The 24124-nt window shown below is 49.2% G+C and overlaps 2 protein-coding genes across 4 annotated transcripts in view; both read right to left on the bottom strand.

The window, feature by feature from the left end:
• ANKRD13D (ankyrin repeat domain 13D) lies at nucleotides 1-17847 on the bottom strand. Its single transcript, XM_033158984.1, has 15 exons — nucleotides 17663-17847; nucleotides 13476-13611; nucleotides 12569-12693; nucleotides 11862-11907; nucleotides 11036-11179; nucleotides 10722-10911; nucleotides 9921-9987; nucleotides 9691-9772; nucleotides 8274-8335; nucleotides 7948-8078; nucleotides 7526-7683; nucleotides 6088-6246; nucleotides 4932-5095; nucleotides 4339-4418; nucleotides 1-534 (listed from the first exon to the last, which is right to left on the bottom strand). The coding sequence occupies exons 1-15, from the start codon at nucleotides 17750-17752 to the stop codon at nucleotides 255-257; spliced, it is 1914 nt and encodes a 637-aa protein (XP_033014875.1). The 5' UTR covers nucleotides 17753-17847; the 3' UTR covers nucleotides 1-254.
• A 3222-nt stretch (nucleotides 17848-21069) lies between these two features.
• Nucleotides 21070-24124, bottom strand: part of GRK2 (G protein-coupled receptor kinase 2) — a 38870-nt gene continuing 35815 nt past the window's right edge. For all 3 annotated transcript variants that reach the window (XM_033158963.1, XM_033158968.1, XM_033158973.1), the window contains one exon: nucleotides 21070-23208. In XM_033158963.1, coding sequence (XP_033014854.1) covers nucleotides 23038-23208 — 171 coding nt within the window. In that variant the 3' untranslated portion in view covers nucleotides 21070-23037. The remainder of the gene's footprint in view (nucleotides 23209-24124) is intronic.

Below are 24124 nucleotides of genomic sequence, written 5' to 3'. Positions count from 1 at the left end.
TTGAGGATATAAAGCAAATTTTTAAAAAATCTTACAGGAAATAATACCAGAGGATGGAACCGAGTGAGTCCGAGGAAATGCAGAAGGTGCTGTCTTCTCACATCCAGCCTGACCCTCAACTGGGAAGGGGCAAAGCATGAAACCCACCCCACCCCACCCCCAGAGGTTAAAAATACAATGACGGCAAGGACAGCTAGGCTGGGCGGTGTGAGGCTTGAGGGAGGCTAGGGGCCCCTTGCTGGCAGGCTGGGACGCTACTTCTCCGTCAGAGAGAGCTGGAGGATGCGCTGCAGCTCCTCGTCCTCCTCGCGGCGTTGGCGCTCCCTCTCCTCCTGCTCCCTTGAAGACAGCTCCATGGCCAAGCGCAGCTGCTCGTCAAAGCTGGGGTAGGGCGGGGGCAAGGCCGAGGAGCCACCCCCATTGGTGCTGAGAGGTGGGCTGCTCTCGGGAGGAGGAGCACCACCGTTGCCACCTCCAGACTCCACTGGGCTCAGGCCTGGCCCCGCCTGAAGGAACATGCTCTCCTGGATAGCCCTGAGAGGACACAGAAGGAGAAGGAGGCATCAGCAAACAAGGCAGCAAGATATGGCTACTTGGTTGTGCTTCTCGGGCCCAGTTCAGGCAAGCTGGCTCAAACTGCTCGCAGGTATGTCCCAACACCCCCAGCCCAATCTGGGCTTCCTCCATTCCCACACAACTGCCCAGAGCCTGCTGGATGCTAGTAAAAATTAAAGAAATGTGCTGGCCTTTGGCTCAGTCTGGTTCCCAGAGTGCCTGACAGCTTTCTGGTGCTCTCTGCATCAATACAATTCACAGGTAAAAACAGTGCTTTTTGTGTAATTGTAATACACCTATTTTCACAACAAGGGTGCTTCAAAGCGACCTGTTTACTGAACATCCATGCCGATTTGTTAGCAGGAAGATTAAGACAAGGTTGGCTATCTAAAGGTTCACAAGGAGGCTAGATGATGTTACCTCAAAGCAAGTGTTATCTCACACTTTCCAGGGCATTTCCACATCATTTTCCATTATCTTACACCAGAGAAAACCTGACAACTGGTTTGCCCAAAATGGCCAAATTCAAAGCCCTGGTCGGCTGAATTAGGCCTGTGGGCCACTGTGGCTTTAGCTGGTGGGGATACTCAATGAAGTCCCTCCAAAGTTGACCTTACTTCATGGAAAGGCTCATCTTGTGGTTAGGTGACTTCAGGCCCCAAGCCCCAACACTTCAAATTGCTCTCAGAAATGAACCAGAGGCCAGTGCAGTTGTTTAAATGTTGGTGATATGTTTGAAACACCTGATCCCATTTCAGTCTAGTGGTTGCATTTTGCATTAATTACAGTTTCTGGTCAGTTTTCAAAGGTACTCCCATGTAGAATTTATTTTAGTAATCAAGCCTTGAGGTTACCAGGGAATGGATACCCCAAGTATAGGCTACCCCCTGTCCAGGGCAGAGCCACAAGCTGGTGCACTTGTCTCAAGGTGCTCTCTCCCACTTAGGCCTCTAGTGAGAAAGTGGGGTGTAGAAACCCCCTAAACTGTGAGCATGATTCTTCAGAGTATAATCCCATGCAGAATAGACTGAATAGCATTATCTGCACACAGGCATTACCCATCAACAATTCCCCCATCTTATCTAGATTGGATAAACAGCTGTCTTTGTATCATCTAGCCTTTGAAAGGCTTGTGTCTTTTCTTCCTGTTGTCCCCAGATTGTTGCATTGCATCACAACTCTGGGTGGGTTCCCTGCTGGGCAGCAACTCAGGAAATGTAGGAGAAAGGGGAAGAGGCTATTGCTTGTCGTGAAGAAAACGCCTCACTGCCTGCACAGGCCACACCACAACCCAGGGGTTTCCCTCCTGTTTGTTCCCTGGTTTTCACTCCTTATGCATTTCTATGCCCTACAAGAAGCCTGAAGGATCTCCCATGATGCAGTCTATGTGTGCTCTTACCTACACTGCTATACTCTACATCTCAGCAAAGAGCTTGCACCAGTTCTGGATCAGTGCGGGGAATGTTCACACCAATTCTCTCAAAACAGCTGTCGTTTACTGCCGAGAATACTGCCAGGGCAATTCTGCACGAGTAGTCTGTTTCAGCGATGAGAATAAAGCATCTTGTGGTACTGTAAGGATTGTGGCCATTTTGCATCATGTAATTTTGAGGGCTAAAGCCCATTTTGTTAGATGGAGTGGCTGCCAAAGTGGGAACCTACCCACAAAGTACAGAGTGAACCTTTCTTTCCACAAGGCGAGGCCAACCTCCCCACCCCCAAGCAATACAAAAGATAGCAGCAGGTTTGCCACAATACTAGCCAGAGCACAAATAAAACTACGTTCATTTGATTGTATCTGGTGGACCCACTCAGAGCAGGTGTGACTCTTTCTCAACAAGGAACAAGGATCTGCTGGGGTGAATAGGCACAGCAAGCTGAATCAGGTAAGTAAAGACCAAAAGAAAGACAAATATGTTAGTTAACTAGCCACTCCTGGTCTTCATCAAGTCCAAGTTTCACTGCAGCAAACTTGGTGATGAATTTCAACTAATGGCTGAAGTGATCTGAAAGCACCTAAGGCCACCTCTTTGCTGAAGGTGTGAGCTTGGTCAGTGCCTGGGAGACCACCTGGGAACCATCTGTATGCTGGATGGAAGAAAGGCGGGATATAAATGTAAGAAAAATTAAAGAATGCCCCTCACCCCAAGGCCTGATCTCACACAAGAATCTCCAGTTGAAACTTTGTGGTCTGCTTGTACTTTTAAGTAGGGGACCTCAAGGACTGTTTCAATAAGTTCTGGGAGACTGAAATGCTCCTCTTGCCTTGGCTGCTGAGGCTATTTTCATGTCTGATTTGTGTCTGTTTATTCCTTCATGTCACAACTGAGCAGTCTGATCCACGTAAACAATGGCATTGTCAGCAGATGACAGCGTACGTCACATGAGAAAATGCGCAGGCCAATGACCTTTAATGGAATGGCTGGGGTTGTTTGGTCCTGAGATAGAGTAGACACAGGAGACAGAATTGGAGTAAAGTATGGCACTTCTGGGCTGTCTGCACTGCCTGAATAGTAGGAGTAAACTAAACTGGCAGTGTTGACAACACAGAAGAAACAAACTAAATTCCTGCATTGCAGGGGGTTGGATTAGATGGCCCATGTGGTCCCTTCCAACCCCACAATTCTAAGATTCTCTTAGAAGTTACTGCTGGGAATAAATTCCTGCTGCCTGAGAGCATAGGTGCAAATGTGCCTTCAGTCTTCTCTCAACTGCTGAGTTTTAAGGAAGCTCTGTGCTTGTAGAGCAATGGGTGGTTACTCATACCAAAAAACTTCCTTCAGGCTCTCTCAGCCTTCTCAGTTCTGTTGGCATCGCTCTCCAATTGGTGCCGGAAAGTGGGTGGTGCTTGCTTTCCACCCACTGGCAGACTGAAATTGTTGAATAGATTTTCAAATTATTATTAGAAATAAGAACTGGCAGTTGCAAAAACCCACAGAGGAATCTTACAGCTGAATGTGAAATATCACAAGTGCCTCTCCCCCCCCCCCAAAAAAAAATCCGTGCCCCCAGCAGGATATAAAGCTGTGCATCAAGACAGCCTTATTTTCCTCAAGCAGAAGAAGATCCACGTGACAGATAAACAATCACACTTCATACTAGGCAGAGTGGGCAAAGGCATGAAGAGGGGAAATTTCTCCAAATACATTCACATCTGCTTGAGCTGGAGGATTTTTACCCATGTTCAAAGTGTTTACAATCTGAACTATGCCGAGCTCAATTTCTCATAGCACCTATACCAATTTCTGGGGATCTCCCAGACAGACGGGTATATCGCTTATAAGCAGGCAAACTCCATTCATGGGTGACGCACTGGAAGCTAATTCAAGCACGCCCAAATTCCTTCTCTGCCATCATGTTCCCCAAGAGGGCATTCCCATTCTGCTTGGTAAGAAAGGATGAGAGAAGGGGGATGCAAGGTGACCAAGGAAGATGCCCTGCACCCCACTTTATAGTGGAATATGAAGGAAAATAGCTGGGGAAGAACACTGCATTCAGCCAATGGGAGAGGTCCTGTGAGGATATGGAGATGCTGCTCAGTTCTGTCTGCTCTTCCTTAAACCCCACTGAGGCAGTGAAATCCTTGAAACAGTATCTGGAAGCAGTGGGGGTGTGGATGAGGCCTGGCAAGACTGAAGCTCAATCCAGCTAAGATGGAATTGTTGCTGGTAGGTGGACCAAGTGACCACAAAGTAGGTTTTAGAAAATAATACACCTTAACATACAGGTTGCAGAACTGAATCCGTAATACCACCTCTTCCTTCTTGCTACGGAAACACTCACCGTTCCAGCTGTAGCTCCTCATCATAGGACGGAGGATTGGATCCTGGCCGTGTGTTGGTCAGAGCTTCCCAGATGGTCACCTGGTGTAACACACAAGAATGAATATGCTAAAACCGATAGCAAAGAGGCAGAATGGGTGTGTACTCCTGCTGTAATTTTGAGGCTTGGACTTGGAATAATGCTAAAATAATAAGCCATAATGCTTTAGTTAAGCCATGGACTCTCTGGGAGGTCTGAGGCAAGCCATAAATCTGATGGCCTCAGGTTCCACCCCCTCACACACACACACACACACACACACACATGCAAAAAGGAAATATATAATCACCAGCTCCTACTGGGGTGTAAAAGCCTTAATGAGATCAAGGTTTGCAAAGCACTCAGTGCTACATTTATAAGTGACAGCCAAGAATTATCTCCACTCTGAGTCCCAACAACTGGGAGTTAGTTTGCTACACCACTCAATCCAACCTCTGCTTGGTCCCCGCACAACCATCCTGGCACCATGAGACCTCCCTCCAAGAACCAGTTAGTCATACCTGCCTGCTATAATTTCACCCCTAGCGCAGGCAGGTTTCCGCCCTCCCAATCACCTGGTCTGTCTCTGTGCCAGCATCCAGGAGGCTCTGCTGAATGGCGAACTGGAGCAGGTCATCATCCTCGTCCCGCATGGGCTCTGTACGGCCTGCACCCAACATTGTGTAGCCCTGGGGCACCTCAAATACTGATGGGTCCACCTCACAGGGGAAAGGGTACACTGGGGGAGGAAGGGAGAACAATGGTTAGCACGCTGGCCAACGGACTACGCAACTTCCACGATGCCCTGTGTCACCAAAGACCAGTCCCTTCATCTTTGCCTCACTTTCTCCACCCATGAAAAGGGCTCTTAAAAACTTTTGCCAAAGGACATCTCCCTAGGGCCTAAGGCAAGCAGCAAATGGGCTGGGCCTCTTTAACAAAAAGTGCCTCCTGATTGTCACTACTTTGCAGGAGAGACTCAACACCCACCGAAAATTTAGGTTTGCGCAACTGAAGCGGATTAAAAGGCTCTGTTGCCCTCGCACAAAAAAAATGCTGTTTTAAAAGGAATCCAGCTTTTTTGAAGTTTGGGAAGGGGTGGGGGAGTGCACTGAAAATTGCAGGGTGAGCAAATGACTAACAGGAAGCCATACCAACAGCCTGCAAGCAAATCAGGATGAATGTGGGACAAATGCTTGTCGGGGCATAGCTGGCCCACAAACCAATCAGAATGAATGCTCAATAAAAACCAGATACAATCTAACCTCCGTGTAAGCTTTGTGCAAGCAAATCTGGGTAAAAGTTGAATACACAATGGGAAACAAAAGGAACATGGCTGTGTTTAGCATTCTTGAAGCGGAAAGACTTGATGTTTTTTAAAAATGACGATGAACACCTTGAGCCAGTATGTCCATTTTTAAAATGTGATGGTCAGTAGCGGGATCATGGGGAAGGATGTGTCAGTTCTAGAAAGCATGCTTTCCCTTCCACAGGGAAGGAGAGTCACCCGTTTTCCAGTCACTCAGACATCTTACACTTTCACATCTCCTTCTTAACCCTTTTGTCTCCCAGTCCTGCAATATGGGCTCACGGCCACTGCACCCTAATGCTGCCTCCCTCCCTCTCCCAGCCTGCAGGAACATCCTCCACCTCTTCCACTCTTCCTCCCTCCTCAAAGGTTTAGATATAGCTGTTGGAAGTCCTGACCCTGGCTTCCCGCCGCCATCCTACCTTTGGTGTTGTTGGCTGCCTCTGCCCCAGCAGTCGGCTCCTCAGTGCTCTCTGGGGTGTGGGTGGGAGTACAGATTCGCACTGAGCTCAGCGGCTCATCACAGCCGCACAAGTTACTAAAAGTGATCCGGGCATTCAGCACGTGGAAGAGGGGGATTTCTGGGGAAAAGAAAGAAAATGTACAAAGGAAGGTTGGGGGGTTGGTAAACCTCTATTTTCAAGCTTCTCACTGGTTTCCCCCATGGCTGCTCCCCTCCCCAGGACATTACCCCTTTCCACACAACAAAGGCTTAGGGTTTCTCCAAATTGGGGACTGCACTATACAGGTATATTTAAAGCTGCATCATACTATTTTAAACATTCATGGCTTCCCCCCAAGAATTCTGGGAGCTGTAATTTGTTAAGGGTTCTGAGAGTTATTAGGAGATCCCTATTCCCTTTACAAGGGATGCGGGTGGCGCTGTGGTCTAAACCACAGAGTCTAGGGCTTGCTGATCAGAAGGTTGGAGGTTTGAATCCCCGTGACGGGGTGAGCTCCCGTTGCTTGGTCCCTGCTCCTGCCAACCTAGCAGTTCGAAAGCACGTCAAAGTGCAAGTAGATAAGTAGGTACCACTCCGGTGGGAAGGTAAACGGCGTTTCTGTGCGCTGCTCTGGTTTGCCAGAAGCGGCTTAGTCATGCTGGCCACATGACCCAGAAGCTGTACACCAGCTCCATCGGCCAGTAAAGCAAGATGAGCGCCGCAACCCCAGAGTAGTTCGCAACTGGACCTAATGGTCAGGGGTACCTGATTGTTAAACCACTCTGAGAATTTTGGCTTTGTGAAGAGAAGAGGGAACTCTTTAACAATTCATAGCACCCTCAAACTACAGTTCCCAGGATTCTTGGGAGGAGGGGGGAGACAACCCATGCCTGCTCAAAGTGGTATAACTACTTTAAATTTAAAGTGCAGGTGGATTTAGGTTTTTCTTTTCTGTAGTTGTATTCTGCAATAATAGTGCATTAGTGGTGCATTTATAGCAGACTCTCCACACATCATTCTGCTTTATTAGTTGTTCTGAGATGTTTTCCCAAAGTTATTGCATTATTGCCATCTGGAGGGGCAATCTTGCACCCACCCCAGAACATTTGAGGTATGAAACGTTACAGGATTTCACCAATTTGAAAAGAAGCAGTACGTCTGCTCTGAAACCTTTGCAGGCACAAACGGCATTGAAAACAAGATTGTGTATGAACTACCCCAATACCTTCATGAGCACAAATCATCATGGATGTACAACAGAAATAATGTCTGGAGAAGCCTAGCGCCACAGTTTCATTCTCTGCCTTCCTTTTCTCTCTCCCCATCTTGATCTGCCTCCCATCAGCTTGTCTCCACACGCCCCTCCCCCCAGTTGCTAATGTCCGCCTCCCCCCAAGCCAGGCTTCACACCTCTCACCGATTTTGACAGGGAAGCCAGGAGGTAACTTGAGGGTGATGAAGTCACGCAGCTTGGCAAAGTGGGCGTTGCTGATTGCCATCAGGTCAATTATGGGCGTCACCTGCTCCACCAGGGAGAGGGGATGGTCCTCGCAGAGCCACAGAGTGGCCTTGAACCTGTCACACAAGGAGCATGTTAGTCTTCCCGGAGATCCATCCAGCTCCCTGCCCCCAACATCTGCCCACAGAGAGACTGGGCCTGCAACTCCCCTACACGGGTGAATTATCTGCAGGAACATGCTTTTATTTCCTCTACCTTTTGTTTCTCACCTTTCTCTGGAAAAATGAGTACCTTTGGTTAAGAGTTACATGCCAGCTGTCATCTTCTTCCATTTCTGACCCCACCCCACTAATCCATGCAGTATCTCCCATCCTTCTCACCTCTGCACCTTGTTGGACATCTCAATAGGGCGGCCAATATTGCGGGACTCCAGGTTGAAGTTGGGGTCAAAGTATTCCTCAGGGGTAATAGATGTTGGGTTGGTTGGGCTGGCTGACTGCAGCACAGGGGCCTGCAAAAGTGAGGATCAGGGTCTGGATCTGGGCAGGAACTAGAACACCAACACTCTGGAGCAACACAATCCCTTCTCTGGCATATCCTCCTTGTGATCTGCTTCCCCGCCTCATGTACCCCTAGGCTAAATTTGTGTGGCTGGGCCAGCGTCTCCTTTCCCCATGTACGGACAGGATCTGACCTTGTCACTCACCCCATTCTGGGCAGCATGCTGCTGGGCGATTCCCAGGAAGGACTGGAATGGAGTCTTAGAACCTGGAAGGCAAAAGGAGGATATCCAAGTGAGTCCTCTCCAAAGAAACTACCACCGCTTCCAACACTTTAGTGCAATTTATTTGTTACCTTTTTTTTACTTATCTGAAGTAGTTTTAGAGTGCCTTTACACAGCAATGTTCAAGGCGGCTAGTAACATTAGAACGACAAAATCCAAGGAAAATGCAGCAAAGCAGTCATTGATAAGAGATAAAAGAGGCAGAGGCAGCCGATTAAAAAAGAAAGTGACCTGCCTGGGAGGTTAAGGTCAGCAGCTCGACAGACCAAATGCCTGCCAAGAAAGGAAGATCTTTGCATTATGGCAGGAGGCCTTCTGGGAGAGGTCAAGGTGGGTCTCTCTCGACAGACAGTTGCAGGGTGTAGGTGGCTACAGAAAAGGTCCTCTCTATTACTACCACAGATACCGATATCCATGAACTGAAAGATTTTTACATTATGGGGGAAGATCTACACAAGGATTGCTAGATGCATCATGGAACCACCAGCATCATGAAATCACCAGGCTCCTCTACCTGCCATAGCCGCTAAGGCTAGCCCAGGGGTCCCCAAACTAAGGCACAGGGGCCTTCTAAATGCGGCCTGCGGACGGTCCGGGAATCAGCATATTTTTACATGAGTAGAATGTGTCCTTTTATTTAAAATGCATCTCTGGGTTATTTGTGGGGCATTCATTCTTTTTCCTTTTTTTCAAAATATAGTCCGGCCCCCCACAAGGTCTGAGGGACTGTGGACCAGGCCCCTGCTGAAAAAGTTTGCTGACCCCTGGGCTAGCCCATCTGCCACCTGACATCCTCCTTCTCAGACTCCTTCTCCATGAAAGTGGGTGCCTTCCATTGGCCAGCATGGCCCAAGTGGTCCCTCCCCTCTCAAACTCCCACAGTTATGCTGTGTACATATTCCCATTTACTCTGCATCTCCCACCAGTGGTTTGGGAAGCAGTCTAACACAGGACAACAGCCAAAATCCATATCTATCCTGTTGCTTCTTAGGCAGCGGAAACAGTGGCAGCAATATTCGCTTGGCGCACTTGTGCAGTTTTTCATTCTTGCTTAGCCATAGTTCGGCTGAGCGTTACATATAGACCAGGCCAATATTCAGTATACGCTGCCGTCATTTTTGTTCTCTTTTAACCACCAGGTGAAGCCTGTAAATGGGAGCACGTCATGACTAATGAGGACAAGTCACTTGTGGTCAAAGGGCAGGCAGGAGCCGCCAAACAGCAAGTGTAAGTGGAGTTCTGGGAGTTGTAGTGTAAAATAATCCCAGCAGCATGAAGGGTCATTGGATGAGTCAACACACCGAGTCACAACTGGAGGTGGTTCAACATCTGCTTTTACCTTTGTTGCGTGTCTTGTCCTGGTCTGACAGGTGCTCAGTACGGGTTTTGGTGACAAGCTCCACATTGCTGGCACTGTAAACCTGGAAAAAGGACAAAGAGACTGTTGATATCACCCGGTCCCATTCAACACAAGCCCTGATTCCTCAAAGCAGTGAAGCTAAGCTAAACTTTGCTGATTTTTTTTCAGATTTACACATGTAAGGAACAGGAATGGGGGAAGAGTTATACCTTGGCTTCATAGCCGCTGATGTTTTCCATCTTCTCAGAGCGCCAGCCCCAGATGCCAGACTTGTTCCTGCAGAGAGGAAAGTATTTATGTCAAGAGCGATAGAGTTTGCCATTGCAGACCTCAGCTGCCCCCCGCTCCAATGCAGCCTAAAGATATCCATTTCTTCAAATGCCACTTTCTCAAACACCACCCCTACAATCGAGCTTCATCTCTTCCAACCCTTTTCAGACTTAGAAGGCCCCCCTACTCTTCAGCCTAAAAGATAAACATCTCATCAAATGTCACTTTCTCTCTCACACACACAGCTCTGCCTTCACCTCTTCCGACCCTGCCCTTGAAAGACTTGGACTAGGGAGCTGCAAGTGGAGGTCTCTCCTCTGAGGGGAGATGGGGCATGTGCGATAACATGGCTGCAGACACCTATGGCACTAGAAGCTGGGGCCTCGGTCCCCCTCTTTTCTCGCTAAACTAGTTGATGCTCGAGGGCCTGGGCAGACTTCATCCTTCCCAGCTTTGGTCTCATGGACCTCATCCTGTACCATAAAAAGAGCCCTGCAGCTGGATCACATCCATGGACCCTCTAGTCTAGCATCCCATTTCCCACAATGACCAATCAGATGCCTCTGGGAAGCCAGCAAGTGTGATACCATTAGCCTTCTCCTGCTATTCTGAACAACATGCAGCTGCCTCTGATCCTGGAGGCAGCATATACAGTAGTCATCGGGGTTAACAACCAGCGACAGCAGCAACACATGGTTCACACCGACCCATACACTACCCTTCCCCTTTCCCCAGCTCACCGCTCAAAGGCAATGTTCTTGGTATCCAGGTGGGTGGAGACGATGGGCGAAGTGAGCCGGCTGGCCACGTGCTCCTCGGAAGGCTGCATGGCAGCCAGCATCAGCTCCGGCTCATGCAAGGCTAGAGACAACGTTTCAGTGTACACCACCTGCTTGTCGTGGTCAACCTCCATCACCACAGCATTCTCATCTGGCCGATGAGGGGAAGGAGAAAAGAGGGTGAAAGGAGCAAGGGAGAGAAAAGCAGTCAGTATCATAGCCCCCCACACCTCGCCAAGCACTCGCCAATCTCCCCAGAAAAGAGATATTCTGACCTTCGCCTTTAAAGATGTAGCTGCGGCGGCCCCGCTGCCAGGTCATGTGCTCAAAGCCCAGCAAGGTGGTGTCAACCCGCAAGTTTTCCCCACGCTTCCACACCCGGTACACGTCACTTGGGCATATCTTGGAGACCAGGGGCACTGGTGACGGAAAGGAAGAGAGGGAGCAGAGGGAGAGGGAACATTGATTAGCATCATTTACTTGTTTGCCACATTTGTACCTCACTCATAGAAACACAGGTAGCTGCCTTATACTGATCCATCTGGTCCATCTAACTGGTTCATCTAATACTGGTCCATCAATTTCTGTATTGTCTACATTGACTAGCAGCAGCTCTCCAGGGTTTCAGGATGGGAGGCCCATCCCAGCCCTACATCGAGATGCCTGACTGAACCTGGGATCTTCTGTGTGAAAAGCAGGTGCTCTCCCACTGAGCTACAGCCCTTCAGAGAGGCACCATAGCAGAGAGACAGCGACATGCTCCAAAGTACCCAATGAGTCTCATGGCTGAGAGGTACTTCTTCCCCTCTCTGCCTGGCATCACCTCATTCCTTCAGAGTGCCACACCTCTAATCTCTGGAGCACGACTAGGACACCATGTGTCAATAGCTTGGATTCTGCTCCTTGGTGAAGCCACGGCACCCACTGCAGAGAAAGGAGAATGCTTCCTTCTTCCTCAAAATGTCGTCTAGGTTCCTATGCTTCTGAGCTCAGGAGGGCTAAAGTAGTTATCTCTTCTGCTGCATCCTTTCCCCAGGCCAAATTCCTCCCTTATTGGACAGCTCTCTCCTGTCACCTCCCAGAAGTGAAGCACTGACTTACCCCAGCTGGTAAACTCCCACTTCATCTCCACGTAGAAATCAGGAGCCTGTGGAGATGGAGAACCAAAGTGAGGGGGCAGAGCACGGCAAGTGAGAGAAGGGGCAGCAAGAACAGTCAATCCCTGTTCTCTAAAGGGACTACATTTTGCTGTGACCATAATCTTATTAAGAGTCACACTTTGCCAATGGGAGTTCAATTAGATCTAGCAACTGCTAGCTAGAAAACCCAAGAGTGCTTTTGAGTATCCCAGGGGGTTTAAAGGAGAAGAGGGTTGATGCTTCTGGGATGCAGAGTAACTGCTACCGCTGTCATTTTGAAACCGTGCTGTTCAAATGCTTCATCTTCCAAGCCCCTTTGCAAGGGAATGTGGAAGGGACAAGAGTGTTTCCCTTCTTGAAGTATGCATTAGAATGGTTAAATTGCAATGGTTCTGTGCCCACACAAAAGTGAGGGATTTAATGCTGGTGCTCTATGGAAGAAGTAACCAGAGAGAGGGTTGTTGCTTTTAATTAACACAAACACAACCAGAGTTTTAGAAAGAAAAGGAGATTCCAATAAGATCCTAAGACAGGGCAGCTTTGGCAAGATTTCTTTCTCCCTTCGCCAGGGGTCCTGACAAGAGTACAGGTTGGGCACCCTATAATAAAATCTGTAGACACAGAGAAATACACAAGGACCGAAGTTGGCTGGGAGTTGACAGTACATACTCTGCGCAGTTTGTTGAGTAATTCTGGGATGCCGCCTAGGCGCTGTGTGGCCCGCTGGTAATCGCGATATTGTAGCACCAGCTGCACCATCTCTGGGTCTCCTGTGCTTACTGCCTCCTGCAGGACTAGAGAGGCAGAGGGGGGGATCAGTATTTTGCTTCTTGGTCCCACTCACTGTGCCCATCATCTCTCAAGTCCAAACGAGTTTCTCCTCTATCCTCACTCCCAACCAGGAGCAGACAGCCTATTGATCTGCCAAAAGGACATGTCTGGCTGCCAAGGGCACAGGTATCATGCCAATCAGTGCTCAGTTCCCAGGGAAACTTCTACCATCCTAGGCAGGGCAAAACAAGGCTCCAGAAACTTAAGCCAGAGAAGCAAGGATAGGCGCCTTACACAAAAGTGCCAGGAAGAGTTCTGCCTTCAAAGCACACTTATTACTCCAGTACTGGCCTAAGCACTGGACTCTGGCTTTCATTCGTGTTGCTTACCCCTCAAAACCACAGCCCTCATGTCTCAGGTCTTTCATTTCTCAACTGCTGTCTTCCCTTGCTCAGCTTTCACAACAACCCTTTCAACACGTTCCTTCTCTTTCCCCCCTTGCCTAGGATATAAGGAGATGCTTCAATATGAATGACTGTTATTGAGCCCAGTATTAGGCAGCAGCACTGCAAGGTCTCAAGCAGAAGACGTTTCACAGTCGTGCAACCTGACCATCCTGACGAACATGTGGCTCTCCAGGTTTTGTTGGACTCCATCTCCCATCAGCCTACAGCCAAAGTGGGAGTTGTAAGTCCAACAAAAAACTGGAGTACTACAGGTTCCTCACCCCAGCTTTAAGCGGAGGAGACAGAAATTGAAACGGACCAACATGGGGCACATACCCTTGCCCACTGAGCCTTCATACCTGTCCAGCCATTGGCATTCTCCTGGCCCACACAGGCATTGTGTCGCAACAGCACCCGGACGGATTCCAGGTTCCCCAGGCACACGGCCAGCTCCAGGGGCGTTCGGCCTCGTGGGTCCAGCATCTCAATATCGTGCTGCAAAAGAGCCACAGCATTAATGAGCTAGGTGGATATTCCTTTGCAGGAGAACAAGGGCTGAGGCTTTCTCTGTGCTGGGGCTCATTCCTTTCAGTGCTAGGACTCAGCAGGGGTTTTAATGCCCTTCCACCAGTATCTCTTGCAAAAGAGGAAAATTCACTCAGAGCTCGTCCCCAGATAATGCTGTCCCTGACCTACAAGGACATCCAGGATACTAGGATAGAATTCACATATCCTATAGAATATCCGACCCAAGGGACCATGACGTATCATATCCACTGGCCAGAATAGAAGAGCCGGCCTTGTTGCTTAATCTAAGCTTGCGCATGCTGATATTCAGATATTCAAAAGCCTTGAGGGGACTGCAGAAGTGAAGGGCAGCACATTAGGGCTACAGTCCAGTTGCCCTTCAAGGAAGAATATCATGGCAAGGAGACCAACCTGGCCCCAACCATCAGCCAGAGAACCAGCAGGCTACATGGAACTCACCTTCCCCTTCCTACTCAGCTCCAACTCGCCCCAGGACTGTAGAAGCAAAAGGGAGAAGTTTGAAGCGCTTGCCCCACCCATTGGTCAAAGGAGCTGGAGCCAACAATTCCTATTCAAGTGAGAACATCAGCAAGGGAAGGTTACCTACCCTGGCCTCCACTGAGCATAAATCCCCTCTCTTATAGCTCACCACTTTGTTCTGGCCTGGAAGGACTGATCTCTCTCCCACTCCACTTCCCTTTCCTTGTGTGTCTCGTCTTTTCAGTTTGCAAGCCTGCTGGCAGGGCCTGACTCTGTTTTTGAACCACTTTGGGAGACTCTTGATTGCTTGAAAAGTGGGGGGAAATCTAAGTATGTATGGAAATCAATTAATGTTGTGTCTTGGCTTCCTGATGCAAGGACTTTCTTTGCAATGGCAAATGCTGCCTTGTTCCAAGATTCAATTAGAAGGGGCCATTCACCACAAAGGCCTTTGTCCCCACATGATAGAACAGAATAGGGACTAGCCCAGCCATATTGTGAAACAACCTGTTTTGTTTTTAATTGTACAAAGAGTGCACTCAAGTGCTACAGAAGGAGAGCACACGGCTTATGAATTAAAGAAAAGAAAGAGAGAGAGAGAAAGAAAGAAAGAAAGAAAGAAAGAAAGAAAGAAAGAAAGAAAGAATCCCCTACAAGTAAATACGCTTTTGAGGGATGGATAATAAAAATGAATCAGGGCTGGGGTGCTTTGTGCAGATGTCATGGGCACCTTCCTTATGCTGAGGTTGGTGTAATCGCTTCAAGCACTGGGGCTCAGAATCACATTTTTTCACAGTAGGTTATCAGGAATTCACCAACAATGGGAGTGTTTGCTGCAGAGCATAGCTGTCAACTTTTCCCTTTTCTTGCGAGGAATCCTATTCGGAATAAGGGAATTTCCCTTTTAAAAAGGGAAAAGTTGACAGCTATGCTGCAGAGAGGTCTGGCTGGTTCCATCATAGCTCCAGAATCCTTCTGTGTTACCTGGAACAGCCCAGGGTCTCTTATATCCCACGTAAGCTGGGCCTATTTTCACTGCACTTGCAAACTAGTTGACCACAAGAGTATATCTGAAAATAGTCAGAATGTGATTTCTTCTACCACCAAATTAAGTCATGCGCAGGGTGGCTGAGCATCCTAAAGCATCTGCAAAAAAGATGTAACAGCAGCTGATACCTTCAGAAATTCAGGATGTTACAAATCTGCCCACCCTGCCAAGCCATTCCCTTGCCTAGGCTCCAACTTTCAGAGCTCCACCCACCCAACACCCACTCTGAAAGCCATAATTTGATGGAAGCACCACAATATTCAGAAAGAATTTGCCTCTGAATGTCAGCTGCTGTATACAAGCAACAGCAGAACACTGTTGACCTCAGGCCTTGCTTGTAAAAATTTCAGATGCATTTGGCTGACCACTGCTGGAAACAGAATGCTGGACTAGATGGAGACACCTGACTTTCTCCAAGACTGCAAACTGAGTACAATGCAAAGGTGGAGCATGAGCTCTACACACCAGACCACTTCTTTGACCTTACATTTGATACTGCAATATCCATTTTACAGAAGGAGAACTGGTGAGACTGAGAGACAAGTGACCTAGCCAAATTGAACACAAGGCAGAGCCCCAAACCCTCCACACCATTTCCTTCCAAATATCTGCCCTGACCCAACTTTTGTTGCGATGCCACTGTATGCCATACTCTGAATCATTCCTCTCCCACCTTTCCCAGACTGCCCATGATTTTTTAGAGACAAGATAAAAGCAAATTCAGACACTTTGTCACTCAAGGGGTAATTAACTCATGGAATTCACTGCTGTGAGGTATGTTGATGGCCACTAGCTTAAGTTAGTTTCAAAAAGGATTTGATAAATTCACAGAGGACAGGTCTGTCAACAGCTACTAGCCTCAACCACCAAATTAAATAGAACCTCCCTCTTCAAAGGTAACATACCTCTGAGTATCAGCTGTTAGGGACTGACAACAAGAGAAGGCCATCACCTGAGTGCCCTATGTAATTAGATTCCATAAACATCCGGCTGACCAAACCTCCACCCCAAATTGCTTTCTTTTTGAGATCCTCCCAAAAGTCATCCCCCCTAGATCTATCAATCAGTTCATTCCCCGTTTCCCCCCTTCCAGAACAAGAAATGGGAATCATCATTATCTCAGGTACCACCAGTTATCTCCAGCCCAGTCTTCTTTTAAGCCATGCTCCCTGATCTGCATTTCTCCCAGTTCCAAATCAGTTGCCAGGCAGAACTCTTCCAGTCAGTCTTCTCCCATACAGGTATTCTAATGACTCTGTTCTCTTGGTTCTAACTCTAGGTGGGAGAACCAAGTCCCACCATTCGAAATGGGCAATTGTCCAACCAGCAGCCACCCACCTGGAGCCCTGCTTTCATCACACTTTTTTTTTTTTTAAGTATAGATGCTCAGCCTAGTCCAGTGCTCAGATGTGGTCCATAGGGGCAGGCAAGAAGAAAACCCTGTGAATTTCCCCTCAACAATGCAACAGGGTGCTTAGAGCTGACACTTGCTTGGAGGCTCTAATAATTGAATTAAATTAAATTTTTAAAAGAGACCAATACCAGCTGTGCACAGGCACATCAATCTTTAAGACTTATTTTGCCTTTCCCCATTTTTCTCTTTTCCAAAATGGTGGCTATCAGTGCACTAAACGTGAAGCCACCACAGGAAGGTTGTTGTTGTTGTTGTTGTTGTTGTTGTTTTAAAACAAAACAAAACAAAACAAAACACCAGGCCTCAATTGCTAGAGGATGTTATAGGACTGAGTATCATGGCACCCTTCAGAACCAACTCAAGTGTGCGGATCCCTCGTGTGCCTTGCCCTCATGTGCCCAAATCGCTATGAGGGGGCCTAAGACGAAGGAGCAGTGGATTCTGGGATTCCAAACAGATGGCCTCAAATTGAGGATTGCTGTTTGCTTCCAAGCTTCAACTGCCAAGTCTGATGAGGAATTATGAGGTTGGGGATTCCCAGCCCAAAAGAATCATCAAACATCTATACAGCTATTCTGAAACCACCAGTTCGGCTGGGGTGAGGAGGGAAGAGTTACAATCCAGAGGTACAAAGAGAAGGAATGGAGAGAGGGGACCAGGAGCATTACAAAGGTGGGGGAAAGGTGATGATGCTATCATGACTTGGGGGGGTCAAGCACCCTTGGGCAGCTTTCCTGCTTGTGTGGGTGGCGTGGCTGGGGGGGGGGAGGTTAACAGGATGCAAGTGGAACAAACCTAGGTTAGCAGCAGACATCCCAGGACTAGGTGCCAGTATCTGGCCCTTGTTCATTCTCCCTTCCAGTGGCGGCGGCGGCAGCAGCAGGAGCAGCAGGGCTACCAACGGGGTGGGGGGGGGGGAAGCGAAGGGCTGGGACCATCTTGGAAGGATCCCACATCACATCCCCCTCCCCGGCTGCCACATCGCCAACTCCGTCCGGAAGGGGCGACCTGGAATGCGGGGTTAAGGAGGGAGACCTAGGAGATTGGGGTGTGTGTGTCGAGGGGCTCCCCCGTACCTGTCCCTTGCGCAGCTCGCTGTCCAGCGCCTGGTGCCGGTTGTGCCAGACGAGCAGGTGCAGGGGGAAGGCGTCTGTGATGCGGGCCATCCCGTCACCATGTCCCCGCGCCCGGCCGGGTCTCTGCGCCGATCCCTCTCTGCCCGAGGCCTTTCCGGGTGGTGGTGGTGGTGGTGGCGGCGGCGGCGCTGGCGCTTTCCCTCCTGCTCGGTTTTGCGCTGGGCCCCGCTGCTGCTGCTGCGGCGGCTGCGCTCCCGGGAGGAGAGGCAGGCAGGCGGAGAGGGAGGGACGGCGGGGCGCACGCGCGGCCTGGTCGGGGTTCGCTCGCTGCGGCTCCCGGGGCCGACCCAGAGCCAGGGAGCGGCGGGGCTGGGGGAGAAGGGGCGGGCCTGCGGGGCGCAGGGAGGAGACAGCGGCGGCAGGGGCGCGGAAAGCTGGCCCAGGCACTTTTCCGGCCTCGCTCGCTCCCCGCTCCAGCCCACGCGAGAGGGCCACGCTCTGGGCGTCGAGGACAGGCAACACCCCTTGCGTCACCACCGGCAGCGGGAGGGAGCGGAGCCGGCCGCCTTGGGCAGCCTGCCTCCCTCGTCAGCCGCCAGGGGACGCGGGCGGAGGCGAAATTGCACCCCCGGCAGCGGCTCGGGGTCCTGAGTCCCCAGAAGGGTGGGCGATTGGGCTGGCTTGGCTTCGCTTGCTTGCTGGGAGCGGACGGGAAGGCTGAGGCTGCAGTCAGCTATCCACTCACCTGAGAGGAACTGGAAGGGATCCCAAGGGTCATCTAGTCCAGCCCCCTGCAGTGCAGGAATCTCAGCTAGATCATACGTCCAAGTTGTGCTTAAAAACCTCCCGAGGAAGGAGAGTCTACCACCTCACCTGGAGTCCGAACATCTTTTTCTGTCCGGAAGTTCTTCTTCATGTTTAGTCAAAATCTCCTTTCTTGCAACTTGAATCCATTGGTTTGGGGCCTATTAAGCCCTGCCTAGTTTACTTCTGAGATATATGTAGGATCATGTTCAGTTAGAAAGCCTTCTTCCCCTTGCATCTTTTATTATTCAGGGAAATAAGAATGGCACCAGGAGGGGTCGTGGGTGGCTTCTGGTTAGTGGCAAGCTGAAACCTGGAGCTGCCTCCTATGCTGTTTCAGCTGTGAAATGTGGTTCAATAAATCAGTGCACCTAAACATATGCAGAGTGCACTTTTTCTACTGAGTAGGAACAATCAGGACTCCAGCCAAGCTTCTTGAACCTCACAACTCATTCTAGAAGTTAAACTCTACCCTTCCAATCCTAAATATGGGCTATCCACTGCTTTTTTTAAAAAAAGTTGTTTTGTGTACGTGTCTTTCAAGAATCATTTCTAAAAACACATTCCTAGACATGTGCATTCAGAAATGAGTCCCTCTGTGTTTAGTGGGTATTAGGTCGCAGGTATTGGTCATCCAATATACCCCCTGGGAATTAATCTTATTCAGCTCAGTGACGCTTAATTCTGAGTAGACATGGATATCATTATTGCACAGTCTTTTCACATGCAGGACCTGCTCTACCTGCTTGGGGAAGTGTTGCCTTGTTGCAGACTTGTTCAGTGGTTGAAGTAACAAAGTAGTTGGCACCCAGTTAAACCTGAAACGAAGTACTGGTAGTTGTTTTTGCTAGGGAGAGGCAGGCATGAAGTAAACAGACCTTCTATGACTAGGTCTAGAAAAATGTAGCACAGGAAATGTAGAGGAGGCACCTTAAAACAGCAAGGCTGTTGGAAAGGTTACTACTATTCCTTCTCAAGAGTCAAGAAACGTGCTCTGTGGATCATAAAGCCTCCACCTCCAGTCATACACCCCAGCCTGTCTTTCCCTCCATTTTTGACAGAGAGGGGTTCCATTGGCTTTTAACAGTTACTGGTATGTGATAGGCAGAAACTCAACAGGGAAGTTTACTCCAACACGGCTTCCTTTAGATTGTGAAAAGCTCCCCGTTACATTTCTGCCTCAAACAGATGCTATTAAATTATTATCAAATGTTGTTAAGAGGGATGGGGAAATGGAATTCCACTGGGCCATGAAGTTCATTTATGGAGAGAAAAGTATTCCAGCTGTTGTGTTAAGCTCCAGCCCAGCTGTGTCCAGTTTGTTTTGGTAAGTTCATTGAGACTCTTGTATCAGAAACAAGCAAGTCTTGTGGCACCTTCAAGACTGATTTGTTGTGGCAGAAGCTTTCATGAACTAGCACACATGACATCAGATGCATGAAGTGTTATCCTCAGTTGACAGATAATATATACATGCACATAGCTGTAGAAGGGGAAATGTAAACAGTGGGTCCAAGAGGCTATAAAATGCAAGGGGTTTTAGCAGGTCTGTGACGTTTTTGTGCAGAGCTCAAATGTATACACAGACTGGTGTACTCTCTGCAGCAGTCACTATAATCCTATTGATCTTTCTGTGTTATTTATTGATGCTAGTGTTTTTAAGCTGTGTTGTTTTTTTCTTTTTGAGAGTTTTTGTAGTTCATGAAACCCCCCATATGGGTTCTATGGGAAGAGTGGGGCATGAATCATTTACTATGCAATGCTAATTCAGCACTTCCATAGCATGTTCGCAAGGGAGAACCACAGTCCCCATTAGGTCCAAATTGAACAGAACTGAATTTGATGATAAATTCTCATTTAGCTATTTTATGCTGGAGTATCCCTTAGAAAACTTTGTGTGTGTGTGAAGCATGGCAATATTGAGGATATCAGAAATGTTCTCCCACCACTTTGTTTATCCTATGGGGACAGCAGAAGGACTTGGTTTGTTAGTGATGCACTATATTACGTTGGAGCTTGAGACCCATAGGAGAGAATTGGTTGGTCACCTATAATAATGCAAGAATTTCTTCACATATTTGTGCGCTTCCTACCATAGATTCCTAAATGGATGCTTCAATTTAGAGCACGGGTGAGGAAACTGTGCTCCTCCAGATGTTACTAAACTACAGTTCCCATCAGCCTTGACTAATGGCCATGCTGACTGGGGCTGATGGGAGATGTAGTTTAGCAACACCTGGAGGGCCAAAAATTTCTCATCCTTGCTCCAGAGAAAGGAAAAGGAGCACCCATATCACCATGGAAAACACACAATCTGCATGCCTATGGTCTCAGTTTCAGTCTCCAGTCTAAATGGTCTTGGGGCTGGATTCTGCCATAGACCAGCCTTCCCCAACCTGGTGGGCTACAGCTCCCACTATCTCTGACAATTGGTCTTGTTGACTGGGGTTAATGGAGGCTGTCTTCTTAAAACACCTGGATTGGATACCAGCTTTGGAAAAGCTGGTGTAGACATCCCTGAGCCAACAGCCCAACTCAATCTACGTCAGCGACACGTTTTACACATTCTGGTGCCGAGAGCCACAGAAGAGCCTGTGTTTTTCTAAGCTTTGTGGGTTTTGGATTTTTTTATTATAAAAACAGTCTTTTTATCCCACTCATTAAAATCACATTCAAAAATCGGCAAAAAATCCATAATAATAACCCAGAGAGACAAACCAGAGATCAATATTTACAAACACTGCAGGGAAAGGGGGGGCTCCCGCTCTACCCCTCCCCCTCCCAGGGCCAATCGCCTTGGGAGGAATGTGGGAGCCATGTAGCAGAACAGGCAAAAACTCATCACATGAGGCGGAGTGGGGGGGGCATGCAGCAGAGGCAATCGCATGCGCTTGGGGCATGACACCATGGGGATGAGAGACCTGATCCCCAACCGAAAGCCATCTACCCTTAACCCCTCTGTTAAACCGCAGATGGAGGGAAAAGGAGGAGGAGGGGTACAGGGTCAATTCAACCTGAGATTTCTCCCCATCCTGTGGGAGAAACCGTAACACTGCTAGGGGAAGGGGAGGTGGTGGGTGGGGGGGGGGAGCTGTTTATACAGAGGGATACTGGAAGGGAGGGGCAGAATGGGCCTAGTTTTTCCACACCCAGCCAGGCCCCCCCTTGGCACAAAGATATTTACAGAATCCTTCAGACACTTGGGACTTGGCACAGTGCCTCATCCAGGCCGAGCTTCCAGTGACCGCACCCCCACTCCCCACACTCCAGGCTCAGCCCAGAGAGGCCCTGAGAGCAGAGGGGCCGGGCAGCTCAGAAATCTCTTTTGGCATGAAACCTGCTGCCCCTCCCCTCTTCCCACAGCAAAGCAAGATGGGGCGTTTGGCAGTAGAGACAGCAGAGCAAGAGGCAGTTCTCATCCCACTCCAAGGAGAAGATTCAGAGGCAATAGTACAGAGACTGGGCAAGCCAAACGCAAGGAGCTTGTCCAGATTCAGCCCCAGGGAGTACGACTTTTTGCAGACTCTCCACGGGGCCAACTGGGAAGGGCACAACAATAATCTTGAAATTTGGCACAGTTGATAAGAGAATGCCTGGGAGAGCAGGGTGGCAAGAGGCAGAGGGCAGGCCACAACTCTGAGGCGGCAGCAAGAGCAGCAGCAGCAGCCGCTGCCCCAGGTCAGGAATTCGGGATTTGGAATGGCAATTGGCGGGACCAGAAGAGGATAGTAGGGAAGGATTCAGGACGTGAACTCAGGGACGAAGGGAAGAGAACAGAACAGGAGCAAGCCTTCATTTTTTGTTAGACATTTTCGTTACAGTGTAAGAGTTTCAAGGCAATTCCTTATCACACGCTAGAGTGCAAACCCAGCCGATGCTGAAGGGGATTGCTTATGGCACAGTGGCTGCCTAGCCGATATTCTGTGAGTGACGGGCGGTGGGAAATGCACACTTTTGAGCTATCCCATAAACGCCAGAACCAGGGTGCCCTTTCTGCAGGGGGCCTGCTGTGGAACCATACGCCAGAGCCTGGCGCTGGAAAGAAAAGGGGCTGGGAACACAGATTGCCATGCTGATGTGTCTCTTCACCTCAGCTGGTGTGAAGGGACTCACCTGAGAGGACATGCCCTGCCAGCCACTCCATAGGGAGCAAGGCCTAAGCCAGCAGGCTCTCGTGAGTGCGCTAGCGCATGTCTTGCACCCACAGGGGAAGAAGCAGGGAGGACACAAGATGTGGGGCACACCTCTGGGCATCTCCTTCCATTGGTCCTATTTGGAGACAGGGCTTTAATCCCAGCTTTCCTTCGTGGGGGGCGGGGGGGGGGTAGAAGCTCACCCACATTTGCCAACCAGGCTCCTTCCCCTCAAATGGGTATTGGTCTCCCTGTGCTGGGGGATGGGGAGAGGGAAGTCTGTCCCACACCTTCTGGATGCCCCACCCCCTCACTATAATACCCCAGGGGGCTGGGGTGGACATCACAATGATCAGCGAAAGGAGACAGGAGAGAGAGTGGGGATGGTGGACAAACCCAGCCAAATAAATTAAGGATGGGAGAGGAAGTCAAGGAGGGTCAGAGGCCATTGGTGCTGCTGCTGCTGCGCTGAAGCAGAGGGACCTTGCTGAGCTCCACCACCGGAGAGCGCGGCTTGTGTTTCATTTTGGGCACCCTCTGCAGCAGCTGCTGGGCTTCCTGGTAGGCATTGCACAGCTCCTTCTTCCATTGCACCAACTCCGGATCACTCTGGAGGAGGAAAGGCAAAGGATTAGAATGGGCCCCCCCTAGAATACAAAGGAGACACCTCTCAAGGCAGCAGCCATTATTTTGCTGGGGGGCAGGAGAGGGTATCAATTGCCTTGGACCTTATAATTGGCTTGGGAGTGGTGCTGCCATAACTGGTTGGTGCCCAATTGGCACTTGCCCAGGACAGGGCCTTCTGAGCGGTGGCTCCGGGTTTATAGAATACCCTCCCTGGCGAGATGTGTCCATCTCCCTCATTATTAAGGTTTGGGAGCAACTTAAAAACATTCATTTTTAACCAGGCCTATGATGGCTGAAAGATACTGTTCTTGGCAACCTTGACATCATTAGCTGTGCAAATGTGATTGTTTTTAAATGTTCTAAACACTGTCAGAAAACAACAACCAACCAGACTAAATTTCTGGAAGCTGTGTACAAATGGTTAATGCTTTCAGGCATAATTTCCTAATGGCACTTCTCTGTGCCAGCCCATTAGCACCAATAGTTTCTCTCTGTAGAGAAGGAATAGGAAGCCAGAGGTGAAGAGTTTCTCAGCACAGCTCCTGATCTCCTGTTGTTCACCTAAGATGCTTTTCTCCTGCATGGACCAACACCCAGGCAAAGGGCTGTTTAATCCCCACACATATTACCTGTGTTGGTTTTCACTTATGCATCACAACGGCTCAGCCACATTTGCCTGTCGCTTGGCTTGCGCATGGAAGCCAGAGCTCAAGGGCATAATATAGGGCAGACTGCCAAAGCCCCTATCACTGCTTGTACTGGAGCAGAAACGGGTTAAAGAGGTGCTTGCCTGTATATGGGGTCATGTGGGAGTGAGACAATGGACGCAGCCAATGATTAACCTTCCCTTAATTCAAAATATGGCATAGCTGTCAACTTTTCCCTTTTCTTGCGAGGA

This window comes from Lacerta agilis, chromosome 1, assembly GCF_009819535.1.
Source record: "Lacerta agilis isolate rLacAgi1 chromosome 1, rLacAgi1.pri, whole genome shotgun sequence".
Taxonomy (NCBI): Eukaryota; Metazoa; Chordata; class Lepidosauria; order Squamata; family Lacertidae; genus Lacerta; species Lacerta agilis.
Note: the sequence above shows the minus strand (reverse complement) of the source record. Positions and strands in the feature narration are given on the sequence as shown.